This window comes from Euprymna scolopes, chromosome 31, assembly GCF_053919585.1.
Source record: "Euprymna scolopes isolate OS-2025 chromosome 31, ASM5391958v1, whole genome shotgun sequence".
Classification (NCBI taxonomy): Eukaryota; Metazoa; Mollusca; class Cephalopoda; order Sepiida; family Sepiolidae; genus Euprymna; species Euprymna scolopes.
Genome location: NC_136512.1, coordinates 64935541 through 64953495, shown reverse-complemented (window position 1 = coordinate 64953495; position 17955 = coordinate 64935541). Strand labels below are relative to the sequence as shown.

Sequence of the window (17955 nt, the reverse complement as noted above, 5' to 3'; positions counted from 1 at the left end):
ACCACTATCAATAATTTCCCCCACTATCTGTGCTTAAATCTAAATGCAGATTCCATGAACAAAGTTTCTTACCTTTAACTGCCTGCAGAACAGTTTCGCTGGCCTGCTGCTCAGCCGACTACAATATCATAGCCTTCAAGTCCAATGTAAACAAGTTATTGTGTAACCGTTCCCTTAAATAATCAAATTCTACCCAACTTAGACCATTAATGATTACTACACTACTGCCTAATATTCATCAACCCTTATCCTTGAGAGGCTTTCGGGCTTTGGTAAGTAGTGACTTTCTTGTAAAATAAAAAAAAACAAAAAAACGTACAGCAAATCTGATTGCCGTGTTCCCTTATTTTTTGTTTGGTTTGGCTGTTTTGTTTAATGACATGTAAATTCTTTTAAGGTTATTTAATGCCGAATTATTTTGGAAAATGTTTTTATGCTTCAAGTTCTTTATATTTTCAAATATTTATTCATTGTGCTTTGGTTTGGTTGTTTAGTTGAGGAAATTTGTTGCTTTTATTTCTGGCTTTGCAGAACATGATTGAGTTTTGAAAAAGGTAAATGAAAAAAAATCAATAACATCAATGTTTGGTGCAATTTAGGTCAAGAAGCCAGTATCTTCAGGCAGCCGGATCTGCGATAATTTGTAGTCAGTCTCTTGTCCAACATCGACGCAACGTCCAGACATGGTTTGTACATTTCTGCTATCTGGGCACGTGTCTGGGAGCCATAGCTCAGCATATTAATTCATTTTCTCCACATCAGAGAGCGTGACGGTCAACAAAGGTGTCCGATTACAAGCAATAGGGAGACATGATATGTGCGGCAATGATATTGGACTTTGACATTAGAGATTCAGTCCAGTGACCTGATGTGGGCCAGTCGGCATAAACAGTTGTACTTGAAAACCTGTAATATGTGCCAATCCTACTGTCGCAGTGTCTAAGTTTCATCTCCATAATGGATGTTATGTAGTAGTGACAGGACGGTTTTAATATCCCCCCCCCCGATTCTAATACAATTACTGATTCCGATTCTTTACAATCTTTACATATTTAGCTATAGTTGTTTTTTTATTATGTTTTGTTCGGGTTATAAAAACCCATGTAATTTTTTTTTCTTTACATATGTATCACCACTTATCAAGGTCCGGAGGCCACTCGAGGATAAGAGTTAAAGAGTGTACAGTAGTCAGTTGAACAATATAGTAATTGTTAGTAATGGAAATTCGGTGAATTTGTTAACTTAAGTGGAACGGCTCATCAAGAACTTGTTTACATTGGACTTGAAGACAGCCAGATTGTAGTCAGCTAGAAAGCAGGAAAACGGAAGACAGTTCCACAGGTGTGCAGTTCTAAGAAAGAAGCTTTGTTCATGGAATCTACGTTTAGGATGCAAACATGAAAAAAATACACTTGTGGTGGGGAGGGAGGGGGTTGATTTATAGATTTTAATTTTGCATGTAGATTAAAATCAGTAAATATTCATCATTAGTACCAGCAATCAAAAATTAAGTTTTAAACAAAATAAAAATAAAAGAATAGTTCTCTTTTTGGCATAGGAAAACAGGCACAAACTTTTCCGATTCCGATAAACCAAACGCTCCGATTTCGCTGCTTGTCGGGTTAGTCAGAAGTATGCTGAGAAGGCACAAGTGCTAGGAATTAGTGATGGGACGATTCCAAATTTTTTCCCCAGATTTCAATATAATTACCAATTATATTCTAAATTACCAGTTCCGATTCAATTTTTTCAAAATCTCTAAATACGTAGTCGTAGAATAAGTGTTTTATCATTTTTTTTTCAGATTACCATAAAAACCCACATATTATATGCGTATATTTTTACAAACATAATAAAATACGCTTTTGGGATGATCTATTGCTTTTATTAATTTTACTGGCAGTTTAAAATCAATAAATAGTCATCATTTTATCTTTAATGCTAGCGTTGGAAAATTAAGTAAAATAATACCAAAAAATTAAACAATTAAAGGAATCGATTTTGGCATTGGAAAACAAGCACTAATTTTCCTAATTCTGCTACCGATTCCAATATCTGCAAAATTTCCGATTTTTCCGACTCCTAAAGCAAGGTATCGATACCGACTACGATTCCACAACCCTGCAGTCAGCAGAAAATCGCTAGAGAATCGAAAATATACACACTCAACTACTGAACGATGTAAAAAAAAAAAAAAAAGAAAAAAAGTTTGTTTTATTATAAAACAAAAAAGAAAAAAAAAAGAAAAAAAAAAAAAGAAAAAATATCCCTACTTAATTGAAACAATAAAATAGTAAGTAAACATAGATCTACCTTGTTGAGCTTTGAAGCTGTTTGATTGAATCGATAATCGATCGGGTGGAAAGATGGGAAGGAGGACATTTTATTTTTTCACATACACACGCGCGGCTGCGGCGGCGCAGAGACAAAGTTTGTCTAAATGAAGCAATCGATTACCACAAGAAAACAACATTAATTTCGTAATTTCCACAAAAATTATTTGATTTCGATTGACCCATTTCCTCCTCAGATTTATATTCAACTAGCAAGGCTACCCGATATTGCATGGATAACAAAATAGAAATGTTGAGCAAAAAAAAAAAAAAAAAAAAAGTGTGAAACTTCTTGTAAAACTTTTTACTCATTCATTATATCTCTGTGGCAACTGGTTCCATATACTAAAAAGACAAAAAAAAAACCAAAAACAAGTAGAACAAAGGAAAGCAAAAAGAAAAATAAAGGAATAAAGAAAAAAGGAAAAAGAGAAGGAAAGCAAAAAGAAAAATAAAGGAATAAAGAAAAAAGGAAAAAGAGAAGGAAAGAAAAAAGGAAAAAGAGAAGGAAAGAAAAAAGGAAAAAGAGAAGGAAAGAAAAAAGGAAAAAGAGAAGGAAAGAAAAAAGGAAAAAGAGAAGGAAAGAAAAAAGGAAAAAGAGAAGGAAAGAAAAAAGGAAAAAGAGAAGGAAAGAAAAAAGGAAAAAGAGAAGGAAAGAAAAAAGGAAAAAGAGAAGGAAAAAGAGAAGGAAAGAAAAAGGAAAAAGAAAAGGAAAGAAAAATGGAAAAAGAAAAAGGAAAAGGAAAAAAGGAAAGGGAAAAAGAAAAGGAAAAAAGGAAAGGGAAAAAGAAAAGGAAAAAGAAAAGGAAAAAGGAAATAGAAAAGGAAACAGAAAAGGAAACAGAAAAGGAAACAGAAAAGGAAAAGGAAACAAAAAAGAAAGAGAAAAGAGAAAAAGAGAAAAGAGAAAAAAAAGAGAAAAGAGAAAAAGAGAAAAGAGAAAAAGAGGAAAGAGAAAAGAGAAAAAGAGGAAAGAGAAAAAGAGGAAAGAGAAAAAGAGGAAAGAGAAAAAGAGGAAAGAGAAAAAGAGGAAAGAGAAAAAAAGAAAGAGAAAAAGAGAAAGAGAAAAAAAGAAAAAAGAAAGAAAAAGAAAAAGAGAAAAAGAAAAAAAGAAAGAGAAAAAGAAAAAAAGATAGAAAAAAGACAAAAAAGAGAAAGAGAAAAAAAAAAGAGAAAAAGAGAAAAAAGAAAGAGAAAAAGAGAAAAAAGAAAGAGAAAAAGAGAAAAAAGAAAGAGAAAAAGAGAAAAAAGAAAGAGAAAAAGAGAAAAAAGAAAGAGAAAAGGAGAAAAAAGAAAGAGAAAAGGAGAAAAAAGAAAGAGAAAAGGAGAAAAAGAAAAGAAAAAAGAAAAAGAAGAGAGAAAAAAGACAAAAAAGAGAAAAAAGAAAGAGAAAAGGATAAAAGAAAATAAAGGGAAAAAGAAAAACAAAGTGAAAAAAAGAAAAAGGTAAAAGGAAAATAAAGCAAGAAAAAATTTACTGACTGCTTTTTTGACCTAATTTCGGTGTCATTGGAACAACTACTAATAAAAATGACAAATTTTCTTTGCACCTCTCCCCCACCTTTGCAAAAAGTTTTGTTTTTCTTGTAGATAACAAGGTCAGATAATACTAAATCTAATGATGTAATATTTTTAATTGCATCTTATGCGGTTTCTGCCTTTTAGCCAGACTCACAATTTCCATTTACATAATGCAAAGAAAGTAACAATTTTTAAGAACAACAAAGGAAATGTGATTAAATGTTCAATGCAATTTTTATTTTTGGAGGGTTAGGTTCGGGTTAACTTATAGAATTTCTGGCAGTTTCAGTTCCCTTGGGTTCGTGTGATGTTAGTTTTATGTTTTATTTCTATTTCAACTACTGTGAGGTTAGATGGTTTATGTGGGTTAGTTTCTACTAGTGTTGGGACGATTAATCAGAATCGGGAATCGGAAAAATCGGAAGATTTGGGAGTATCGAAATCGGAAAAATTGATGCCTTTTTTCCGATGCCCAAACGATTCTTTTAATTGTCTTTTTATTTTTTTAATCTAATTTTGTTTAAACCAAAATTTTCCATTGCTAGTAATAAATGATAAAATAATAAATATTTATTGATTTTAAAATACCAGTAAAGTTAAAAATCGATAGATTATCCTCCGCAAGTGCATTTGACATTTAGGAAAATATCTGCATATTTAACATGTTTTTTTTTTTTTTAATGAAAATCGGGGGAAATAACAATTTTATAGTTAAATAATTAAAGATTTATAAAGAATCAGAATCGGTAATTGTATTGGGATCGGGAAAAATACTGGAATCGTCCCATCACTAGTTTCCACATTCAAAAAATTTTCCTTAAGATCTCAGCTATTCTCATCGTTGCTGTCTATTTTATGATTCCAATTTTACAGATTGTTCCTGGCGCTTCTACGATTATTCGTATCACATCGACTTTTCCATGTTCCATATTCCATTCAGCTCCCTGACAAGTTCCATGTATATTCTTCATCTTTATGATTCCTTGACCTTGTGAGCTGCTGCGGTGACAAAATCTACAATTTGGAAGAGTTTTTCCTTCTTGTTGACTATTATGACATCTCCTTGCTTGAAGGATTTTTTTTTTTTTTTTTACTTCCATGTTACAGAGGATTTTATGCTTTTCGTTTTCCAGTGCTATATCCAGTTGGTGTCATTACTATTTGTCTCCATATTCAAAATGTAGCCGTTTGCATAGTTCCCAGTGAACTGTCTTCCCACACACAGTCGTGTATGGTTTCATATTCTTTTTTGGACTAGTTTGCTGCATTCACCGTTCTGTATATTTGTCTTTACTGCTTTCCTAAGTTTTGTCTATTTTAGTTTTCATCGAGTTTATTCTGATCAGGTCGTTCTGGCTGGTCCTTAGTAGAGACTCCGTTTCTCTATTCAAGTGTTCTTTTTGTAGCCATATCCAAGTGTTTTCATGCATTTTTTTTTCTGATCAGTCTCATAAATCATCTATGTGGTTACCTTTTCTTAAAAGAACAAAAAACAAACTTCATCTTTTTTGTCTCCCGTTTTGTTACTTCCTGTATTGTTCTCTTGCTGTAATGGTCAGCTTTTCTGTGTTTTACCAATTTTTTCTTTGTGCCATCTACAGTCTTCTATACTTAATACTCCTCTTCCTTCCTTCGTATATAGAGTCAGTCAGTCAGTATTATCCTTTAAGTGTAATTCATTGTACATAGTCATTAGTTCCTTAGTCCTCTGGTCCAGGTATTTGAGTTTTTCTTTTGTCCAGCCTAAGAATGATGCACAATATCTTATTAAGAGATACTGTCCAAGTGTTTACTTTTTTATTAGGTTTCTACTATGTAGTTTGGTTTCTAAGACTTTTCTTGTTCTTCTGATGTATTTTTGTCAAATCTTTTCTTCTGTTTCGAAGTGTCTATTTTAAGAACTTTCAGATATTTATAGGCATCATATCTGCCAAATGCCCTCATCTTCACTTGTCTCGAGTTTTCCTTTTTTTTTTCTTTTTTTAAATCTCTATTAGTGCACACTTTTCCAATCTGAATGCCACTCTAATGTCTTAGCTGATGATTCTGGTTGTATTTACAAGCTTTTCCAGTTCCTTTTATCTTCATGCAAATAGCTCCAAGCCTTCCATATACATGAGGTGGTTTATTCTTTCTTCTGTATCTGAACTTGTATCCAGCATTATACCGTCTATATTGTTGAGCGGTATCATGGCTATGATAAACAGTAGCCATGATAGAGAGTCCTCCTGAGAAATTCATTCCACATATTTTTTTTTCTCATTCAGGTGTTGTCTCCCAGCTGTTAATCCCAGTCTCTATTACTTGTTATAAGTGTTAATTTCGTTGGATATTTTGTACATCTTTAAGCATTCAGTTATTTATGCATGGGAAATTCTGTCACAGGCTATCTTGTAGTCAATCCATGCCATGGCTATGTTCTTTTTCCTGTTTTTTTTTTCTTTCCTTTTGAATTATTTGGTCTATATTCAACAGATAAAAGGTAATGTATTCCCCGTGTTGCTTTCTGTTCTTTGGGGAGTAGTTTACAATCATTAAAAGAGTGATAGATCCGTTCTCTCAGTTGTGTCGTTAGGATTTTCCACACTGTTAGCAGGCAGGTTATTGGCCTATAGTTGATTGGGACAATTGTGACAATTATTTGTTGAGATACACTACTCCCTCTCCTCCCAAGGAGGAGTTGATGCCTGTGAGGCTAGTATGACAGCACAACAGATACTACACTACCTCCATCTTAAAAAACAATGGAAGTAATGCCTGGGAAGATAATATAATGAGCAAACATACTGCACTACCCACCACCCACAAAGAAGGAAGTAATTCCTGGGAGGATGAATGGATAATTAAAAGATAATAGAATAGAACATAAATGGAAGTAATTGTTTCGTTGTTAGACAGGCAGATACCCAATCCCCATTTCCAGGAGAAGGAAAACTGATGTGAAACCTGAGGTCTACTGTCTGTTCTGTCCTGTGGCAGCTATTGCACCGACTGAGATTAGCAGTTATACCAAAAAGTGTTGTTGGTTCTGCACTATAAACAAATCACGTGTGGATTTCTGAACAACTTAGTTGTTATGGCGGGCCTCACACGTCGAAATCAACAGGAGCATCACGTAATACCAGAGATTTTATGGTTGTCGGAAATTTCGATAGTGACTTTGAAGCATTTAAAATGGCACAGAAAAATAAAATATGAAACGAACATTTAAATAATATACATATAAACGAACCCTCATTTAAAGCCTAACATTTTTTTGTTTGATTTTCAGTGTTGACGTATAATTGTACAAAAAAAAAAAAAAAGTGATGGAATCTCGTTTTTAGGTTTTCGTTTACAGCATTTTTTTTTTGGGGGGGGGGTTTGACCAAAACTCGAATGCGCTTTTGAAGCTACAAGAAATTAAAGTTATAGACAACAGACTACAGAATTCTTTCCAGATCTGTAACAGAAGATTTACACCAGCTCTGTTGGTCGCTGAACAGAAATGGTTGGATGATCCTACCGCAGTAGAAAATAATTGAATCGTTATATCACGTGCCCCTATCATATATGGCACAATAACGTTGACACACCGGTTCCCGTTAGATCACCGAAGTTAAGCAACGTTGAGCCAGGTCATTACTAAAATGGGTAAAGTCCAGGTGCTGTATGTAGGAGGACATCGACACCTCCCTGCAAAAAGTTGCAAAAACCTAATGTCGTCATCTCCCCTATACATGCGACTGGGGACCGCGTGTGAATTTCATACTTCCATGAAACTTCCGCCTTCGGAGGAAGCCGGTTAAACCCTGGATAGTGTCGGTGCTGACTGCACACACACATGTGCCCCTATCGCTTTCTGTTCTTTGGGGAATGTTATGTATTATTATTATTATTATTTTTTTTTTTTTTGAGATGAAGCGTCATAATTTGGGTATTCGTTCTTTTGTAGACTTATCTTCATCTTCGTAGTTATTGTTGTTTCCACCACGTTTCGACTAACTCACCCTCTGGCTTCTTCAGGTGATTAACCGCAATAAGATAGAAATGCCGAGTCTTGTAATTTAATCCCCAATAGTATTATCTGAAGAAAGCGGTTTCAATCCTATTAAAAGCAGGCCAGAGGATTAGTTGGCCAATACGTGGTGAGACAACAACAACAACTATGGAAAGTAGTAATTACTATACAATTAGAAGACTCAGCATTCCTATCACGTCGTGTTTAATCACCTGAAGAAGGCCAGAGGAGGAGTTTGCCAAAACATGGTGAAACAACCATGAAGATGAGGATAACAGTCCGCAAAAGACTGAATACAAAAACTTTGCAGAATAATCTACAATTAGAAGAGTGATAAATCTGTTCCGACTTGTGCTGTTACGATTTTCCGCACTATTGGTTTTTGGTCGTTTATCTGTATAAAAAGTTAAATTCATCCTAGTACTGCTGCCACATTTGGGGAGGTACTGCTCAGTGCACTCTTTCCTGTTTTGACAGAGTACAAAATCAACTTTGAAATCTAGTGGGAAAATATTTTCTGCACTTCTCTATGATCTGTGTCTCTCATAAGAGACGTCACTTGTCTTTCTCTATTGTATTGTTATTTTTATGGTAGACATTCGACTGAGCTCCAATCTTTCATTTCTCTCCGTAAAACATTCATAGGAAAAACTTGTTTGGCTACAACCATTGTAAATAAATTTCCTTTCTTTCTCTATTTTAAACTAGCAGGTTGCCAGGCAATGCCCGGTTGTAAAATATGCTTAAATATGACATTTTAATTAATGCAGATTTCGTATTATGATATATTAGACCTAATATATAGTAATGATTTAAAAAGTTAAAAAAAAAAAAATGGCTCATACGCCACCACCGAGAATCGAAACCAAAATGTTTAACTTGCGATTTGCTTTTTTCTCTCACATTAATGCCTGAACTATGAAGACATGTTTGCTGCAAGGCTACAAATTAAAATATGAACGAATAGCTATTACGTTATGCATGCATATTCGTAATGCCATCACTGGCAAATTTCATTTTTTTAAATTTTCACTTTTGCATAGATTTTCTTGGGCGAAAACCCAAATATAAAGTTTCGCATTGGTTCCAATACCCTATTAAGTTTAATGTTTGTAGACTAAAAACTGACTGCAGGGAGGCATGTGATACTTCCTCCTGGGGCACCACGATGGATCCCCAACCAGAGCATAGAATTAATCGATTTTATTGAAAAACGGGAGATTTCACCGATTTTGATGATAAAAATATAGGAGCGCGAAACATTTGTTGATCATCACTCAATCCCGGGCAACGCTTGGTATTCCTGCTAGTGTATATATATATATATATATATATATATATATATATATATATCGAAATGGTGTTTTTGTAATCTTCAATCATGTGTAAATAGTATATCTCGAAGGAGCCACTGCTTAAGAGAAAAACCAATAATTTAAACGATCTGCTGAGCGGAGAGAATGTTGTTCACGCTGTTATGTTTTCTTGAATTCAGCATTACGAATGCATGTGTCAGAAAATATGATTAAAAAAAAAAAAAAATGCAATCCACTCGGAATTTTGTAGGATTGATAATTTGCATTGTTTGAGCTATTATTTTGGTTGTTGTTTTTAATTTCATTTTATGAAAATCGTTCCAGACAAGGCATGAAGCCACTTGATGTAAATAAATAGGACAGTTTGATACAATGTTCGGCCGATGTAACCTTCGGTCTTCTTTAACAGATTCATCTGAGGTTCATTGGCCGAAAGGTAGACTGTGAATATTACAAGATGAGAAAAAACAAAACAAAAAGATAGATGACAGAGAATGATAAGCACTGACGGTGAGCCTAGCGATTTCCTTCGGGAATAAAACACTAACGTTTATACGTCACTTACTTGGCATATGAATATTTGGGTAAATTATTACGACGTGCCCCAACGTATTATAAACACCCCAACCTCCCCATGTTAAGAACGGCTTTCGGAATAAGCATGTTTAAATGTTCAATTCTTGACAGTACCTATTTCGTAGAGCAGAAACAATCATAATTATGTCAATATTTCAATAACTTCCGCACTGACTCAAATTTATGCATAAAATTATATCTTCCTATATTAATTTAAGAGATTAAATGATATACTGATATATATACTGATATATATATATATATATACATATATATAAGAAATTTTGCTCATGGAATTTTCGTTTAGTTTTAGTTACAGATAAATAGTATGAAAAATTGTTGACAATGGTTGTAGTTAGATGAGTATTTGTTGTGAATGTTTTATTTTTTTTTGGAGGTGGGGGGGGGGGGGGCAAAGATTGAAGTCCAGTCGACCATTGGTCATGAAAATAACGATAGTGCAATGATAGATTCGCAATGTCTCTTAAAGCATATATACTTTATCACTGTTACATTGTTATTTTAATGACAGATGCTCGACTGGACTTCAATCTTTGCCCCCCCCCCATCTGTAAAACAGTCACAACAAATACTCAGTTACAACCATCATCAACAATTTCTCTTGCTCTTTATCTGTATTAAAAAAAAAAAAAAAAACTAAACAAAAATTCCATGAGCACCCAGCTGAATACAACATGGTCGTTTTCAAGTCTAATGTAAACAAGTTTTTATTGAGTAGCCCTCTTAAATCAAATTCTATTAATTTCCACATTTAATGATCATCACGTTAGTCTCACTGGTCACCTAACACTCATTTTAAACCTTATCCTCTAGTGACATCTTTTGGCCTTGATAAGTGGTGCCCCTTTGTAAAAAAAATATACAGATATACAGTCTTAAGAGACAATTGATATCCTGTGTAAAGGTATCTGTGTGGGAAATCTTTAATAAAGCAAGGGTTGCGTAATTACTAACCGCACATCTTCTGAGAAGACACCGGACGCTTGAGTACATTTGCAAGGAGAAATCTATGACGACTTAAAAACAATGTCGGGCTAGCTCCAGGCTTGAAACGTATAGTACCACGTTGATTTATTAATAAATTCGCATTATGCTCTTTTTATTAAATAATTAAGCACTGTCTCTTTTTATCAAACAAAACTAAATAAGAGAGAGACAGAGACAGAGAGAGAGAGAGAGAGAGAGGGGGAGAGAGACAGACAGATAGATAGAGAGAGGGAGAGAGATAGATAGAGAGAGGGAGAGAGATAGATAGAGAGAGGGAGAGAGAGATAGAGAGAGAGGGAGAGAGAGATAGAGAGAAAGAGAGAGAGAGATAGAGAGAAAGAGAGGGAGAGAGAGAGAGAAAGAGAGAGAGAGAGGGACGGAAGGAGATACATAGATAGAGAGACACAGATAGAGATAGAGAGAGAGAGAGAGACAGACAGACAGACAGACAGACATATATAGAGAGATAGTTACCAACAAAATAAAATTTCAGCAGAGATTTGGAATAAAGACCGCGTCGTTTTTTTAACACCTTATAAATAAGAAATTACCGTGAAAAGAGAGCAAATCATAAAGGAAATAACAGAAAAAGAATCTTAACAAAACACACACTCGCCTACAATTCCAAACTACTACGAACAACACAATACACGTGTCTCGTAGTCATCTTCGTGTAAAACGTCACATAATTGCACATTTTTTTCTGTTGTGTTCAACCATCAGTTAATAACATTTATTTGAAAGGAAAAAAAAGAAGCTAAATGATTGATTGTATATTCGTGAGATAAAAATAGTTTAAACAGTTAAAAACAAAACAAAAACAAAAAAAACAACAAAACCAAACCAAACCGATAAGAGTAAACACAAAGCCGCAATCGTTTGGGAAACGGATATCCGGAATAAAGTGCGTGTGTGGTGCCTTTGTCTTAAAGTAAATAAACATATCAAAACGATGTTCCGTATCATTTGATGGCTGCAAATGACAAGTTAATGTCGGACACGATTTTTACGGTTTTTGAATGTGAAAATATATTAAATTTACAAATTTTTTTTTAATACACGCGCATGCGCACATATATAGTTTTCATGTTTGTTAATTCTAAGGATTTCGTGAGACACTCATAACCACCTTTTCAAACTACATTATCTCAGAGAAACATAAGTCAATTACAACGTTATCGTGTGGTCTGACCGACATTTTTGCAAATATTATATATAAAAACAAAAAACAAAATAATAATTTGTTGTTAGCTACGATTAAGAACTGGGCGATCATTTTATGTTAAATTTATATAATAAATTGAACCCCAACAGTCCAACAGGGAACTTATATATTTTTTATTTTAGGCATTTCTAGGTTGCTGCTGGTGGTGTGCATGATAAAAATAAATAAATAAATAAAATACTACTTATATCTCTTTTTACTGATAATGTGGTGGCAAAGGGTAGAATTTTACCATTTACTTTTTCTTTAACTTTCGACTACATTTTTAAAATAAAAAGAACAGTGACATAGTTCCTTGCCAGGAGGTTAGACACAAGGTCAAGTGTGCTTTTGAGAAGCCAGCGTAGTCTAGTCTACAAAATATGCTGCTCTGCTGACCCGTCAGCATTCCTCGGGCGATTAAACCCATTCTTATGGAGAAGGTAAAGCTTGGAATGGTGGACCTGGACCTCAGCCTGACAGCAACAATGCCATTGTTGCACGAATCTGTATCATAAAGGACACAGTTTAGAAATAACTAGCTTCTTATTATGTAAAAAAATAATAATAAATAAAATAAATAAATAAATAAATAAATAAAAAATAAACTGATGATGGACGAACTTTTTATTCGTTTCGGCTGTATTGTTGAACACGTAGAAATTAAAAAGAATAAAAGTGTATCTTTTTCTGTCCTTGGTCAGTGGCTGAGAACTCCTCCTAGACTGAGGAACTTTTAATCCTCATTCCAAACCAAAATGTTTTTTTTTTTTTTTTTTTTTTTAAGATAGCTGAATTTCTCCACATAAAAAAAAAGCGGTCTTGTGTTTAACTTTCCCTCGTGGGGAGGCATTTGAATAGAACCTCCAACAAACAATTCATCATTTCTCTCTCATTAAGTAAACATTCCAAAACCAAATATATATTTATTTTTATTCTCGTAATATTGTGTCTTACACGTGTTTCGTTAAATAGTGGATGACCGCGCGTGCGACACATTGATTAAAAAAAAATATTATTCACTAATTATTAAATAATTATTGATACGACAAATAAAAAAGGCAAAACTAACATGAATTTTAATAAAATAAATTCTATTAAACGAAACGTAAACACGATTCTTGAATTTTATTCACCCCTCCCTCCCTACCCAACGAATCGGCGATGCTACCACGCCGGGTAAAGACAATATATGATTAATGTTATAGTAGTAGTATTATGGTGGGGTTCGATGTTTACGGGTTTTCGAGTGCGTTTTGTAGTATTTTTCTTAAAATTCAAAAATAATTTCGGTACTTATGTAGTTTTGTTACCGTGCTGGGTACTAGTGCTGAGAGTGATCCGTCCGGACGTAAATAATAACGTTATTATTTAAAAAGCCATTCTTAACATGGTGAGGGGAGGGTGTTTTGTACCTATTCTATACTTCAACCTTACAATTGAATTAAAAAAACATATCATAAAACTTTAATTAAACTTGGAAATACAATTTAAAAAATAACGCGGATCACTCTCTGCACTAGCACCCCGTGCCGAAATAATAACGTCATTATTTTGAAAGCCATTCTTAACATGGGGAGGGGAGAGTGTTTTATAACTATTCATTTTTCTGTGCTTCCACATATATATATATATATATATATATATTAATATCATTAAACACGAATTTAACTTAAAAAAAAACTATTTAAAAATAGCGTGGTAACAAAAGTGCATAAGCATCGCCATTTCCGTCTAGTTGGTAAGTACACTTATTGATCCGTGCTGAAATAATAACGTTATTATTTAAAAAGCCATTCTTAACATGGGGAGGGTAGGGTGTTTTGTACCTGTACTTTAACCTTACAATTGAATAAAAAAAGAAAGACATATAAAGCTTTAATTAAACTTGGAAATACGATTTAAAAAATATCGCGGATCAGTAAGTGTGCACTCCAGTGGAGTGCCACTCCACTGCACTAGCACCGTCCAGTTTATCGGCTGGAGTCGAAGATTACGGTTAATTTGTGCTCATATATATATATATATATATATATATATATATAAAAAATAGAGGGCAATCGTGCATTTTAACATCACGGAAAATTTAGAAATTTAGATTCTTTACATTGCGAGAGAAGGAAGAGGGGGGGGACTTTGTTTACTCTTTCTTTGCCGCGGACGGAACTCTCCTAAAATGAAAAATTCCTAGAAATGTTAAAATGCACAAGTGTCGAATAGAGTACGCCTTTTTTGTTTTGAAAATTTAATCAATACCCACACACTTATTACTTGTGCGTGTGCGTCTATATTATCGTCCTGAAACAATAACGTTATTATTTGGAAACCCATTCTTAACATGCGAAGGGAAGGGGAGGATGTTTTATAACTATTCTGTACTTTCAAACAATTTAAATAAACAGAAATATCGTAAAAATTGAATTTAACTTGAAAATACTATTAAAAAACAAAACAATAGCATGGTACAATAAATGCAGGCCACAGACACCATATATGATTTTTGAATCGAATTATTTTAGACGGTCATTAAAAGAAAGAAAGAAAATAAGGTTTTGTGTTCATAATCATATCACAATTCCATTGCATGTAAAGAATTTATTTGCTCAAGAGGAGATAATGGACGATAAATTTCTGAAATATATAGACAAGGATGCTGGTGTTGATTTTTTTTTTTTTCGGAGCATGATTGCAAAATATTAATTTTGCATTCTACAGAGGGGAGCTAAAAGGCTGTAGAGTTTCGAACCTAGCTTGAAGCAATTACTGATCTGGCCGAAACTACAGAGCTGTGTCAGCTGTGATGATACAGCGGAGCCGGAACAGTGTCTTCAAATGGATTTAATATAAGACGCTAAACTATTTCTAGGAGTCATCATGACTTGGTTTAGCGGCGCAGTTCAACATGAGAAAGTGAACTTTGGTTTTGAAGAAGGAGACAAAAAAAAAAAAAAAAAGAAAAAAAAAGAAAAAAAAGGGAAACATTAAGGGGCTTTTCGATGTGTTGACGGCGCATAATGGGTTTCGAGTTTCGTTTCGTAGTCATTGTTTATCTACGAGGGCAAAGACACAAGGTCGAGTTTAAATCAAACTCCCCCAAAACGGGCACCTTGGGTTAGAATAAACCTAACCAAACATTGCTCTAATCTAGAAGGACTTCTTATGCTTTGACCAAGGGCTAAACATATACTACACCTTGAGACTTGATCGAAGACACTAGTCTTTCTTTTTTGTAAATTCTTATATATAGAAGACTGATCTTGTATTGAATTTGAAACTAACGGTACCGATGTTTTCCCGATCTTCTGTAACACATATATAAATACACATTACGATCTTATTTTGAGTTTTCTCTATAATTGAGAATTTTGCTTGGGTTCTCTCCTGCCCCATATATATATATATATATATATATATATATATATATATATATATATATATATATATAACTACTTCATTTACTCACATAAAATTAATATACGAAAGTATAAATTTATGCGCAAACTTTAAGTATTTACTTCAGTGCTTAATACATAAGTAGAGCTAGTTAGTAAGTTATAAATATATATGGCGTTTAAGCTACACTGGATATTCCGCGTTTAATCCACTCCAGGATTCTTCAATCTTTATATATATATATATATATATATATATATATATATATATATATATATACACACACACACATATATATATTAGTTATCGATAAGCCTGAAGAATCCTAGAGTGGATAAAACGCGCAATATTCAGTGTAGATTAAACGCCATACACCGTGATGGTCTGGAGTTCGATTCCTAGAAACAGTCAAGCTACGCTGATGAGAGGTAGTTACCTTGAAACACGCGTGTACGTAGATTACCGTTTTAAAAATAATATATATATATATTTGGTAAAACTGGTAATTAGTAAAAACCTAAAGAGAGTGCTCAATACTATTGCAGAGCAAATATGTTTTATTTTTTATTACCGTTTTATCTGACGAGGCTGTGAGATCGTAAACATGGTACAACATCTGAAACATATGTAACCAAACAGATAAAGCAGCAATAAAAAAATAAACACGCACACACACACACACACACACATATATTTCTTCAATTATGTTTCACCTTTTATACCAATTCTTCAATTTATGAAGCTCGATGTAATTACAGAGCATATAACAAATAAATGACGAAAGTCTATATTCCACTTTTCAAAATGTTGATCATCTTACCATTTATTCCTTTAAGTATGTCTGACATGCGCAATATATATTATAGTTGGCTCGTAGTTTGCACTTCCATAGAATCTACTGTGAAGATATGCGATGCATTTTCGTGTTATAGTGTAAATTGAAAAACAAATAAACAAAACAAAAAACAAAACACGCTTTTTTCGATAACAAAATTATACACACGCACAAGAGAAAGGGAAAGCGAAGAAACGGTCGTGTAATTTTAAAATCTGCGTCGACCGAGTTCAGGGGACGAGCGATATTCCAATATTTTTTTTAAAAAAGTAACTAACGATATGTGTGTGTGTTTGTGTACGTGCCGGGCTTCAATTATGTCGGTGCTTGCTACGGCTTCATTTTTCTTTTTACTAATAATATTTAATAGAACATCATACCTTGCTAATATGAAAGTTAAGACTGTTATCGACAATAATCCGCAGAAAAAAACAAAAAACAAACAAACAAACAAAACTGGGTGAAAAGGAATTAATTTTACGGCGGGGAGGGGGGGGCGTGCTCGTACAGTACAGTACAGTACAGTACCGCCCCAAATTGTACCTATTTACTATGCCTCCCCACGGGACAGAGTTAGACACCAGGGTCGTTTTTTTTAACGTGGAGAAATTAGTGAAAAAGAAAAGAAGAAGAAGAAAAAAAAAAAAAAAATGAAGCCGTACCGACACAACTGGAACCCGGCACACAGAGTAGCGTAATCCTCGCCCGTAACCACTCACTAGACCGCATCATTCAAAGCCATTCCTATAATAAATAGATAAGAAGTGTGTACTTACAGATGGCCCCGAGGGCTAACATCCAAAGGCCAAGGCATGACAGTAAAGGGCAGCGGCGCAGGTGGATGGGCCTCATCCCACAGCAAACCTGAGGTAGGACCCCTCCTGCGGCTACCGGGTACATTAAGTAGATCCACTATATCACCAAACAGTGTAAGAATTAGTATCCACGCACTTGGAATATGTAGTCTTTATTCTTGCCCTCTCTTTTATTTTTTTTTCCGTTCGTTTCTTTCTTATATATATATATATATATATATATATATATATATATATATATATATATATATATATATTTCAAAACTCCTTATAAAATTTTTCTTCTTTTTTTTTTTCAAAGTGCTATACAATCCCCCCTCACGCACCCTTCTAGTGCAAAACCCCGTTAAATAAATAAATAGCAACAAAGCAAAACAAATCCTCGCTACGAACGTATAGTAGCCGTTGGTCCTCGTGCTAGTTATAGCAGAGCAAGTAAAGTACTCCTCTCCGCTGTAAAGTGTGTAATTATTTATTTTGCAACGATGATGAGGCGGCCAAGTAATGTCATCTACTCCTTATTGTATCATCTCCATCCGCCTCCCTGCCTGGAGTTTGTCTTTCGTGTAAGATCCACATCACAGCTCCATAACGACAAGCCAGCTGCATCGGCTGCAAAACAGCCAGGAATGCGAAATCCATTCATTGTGGAGGTACAGCGCGTACTTGTCACCTCCTACCATACTCCTACTCCCTCTACTTGCGTACCTCCTCCTCCACTGTTTACATTCGCTACTCCTACTTTCGTCCATTCCTCTCCTACCGTATCTATCGTTATACTCCGTCTTGTTCTTCATGGTTACCCTTAATAATCAGTTATCGGTTTCACTCCTACTCACACAGATAATCATTTCACCTCTTCCTCCTCATCCCCCTCCCAGTAAATACATACACATTTATTCCAGCTTTTATTTATTTTTATTTATTTATTAATCCTTATCTTTGAAATGGCTG

The 17955-nt window shown here is 34.2% G+C and overlaps 1 protein-coding gene across 1 annotated transcript in view; it reads right to left on the bottom strand.

The window, feature by feature from the left end:
• Positions 1-17726, bottom strand: part of LOC145255763 (2-phosphoxylose phosphatase 1-like) — a 175735-nt gene extending 158009 nt beyond the window's left edge. Inside the window, exon 1 of the mRNA XM_080114424.1 lies at positions 16963-17726. Coding sequence (XP_079970550.1) covers positions 16963-17086 — 124 coding nt within the window. The 5' untranslated portion in view covers positions 17087-17726. The remainder of the gene's footprint in view (positions 1-16962) is intronic.
• Positions 17727-17955: the final 229 nt, after the last annotated feature.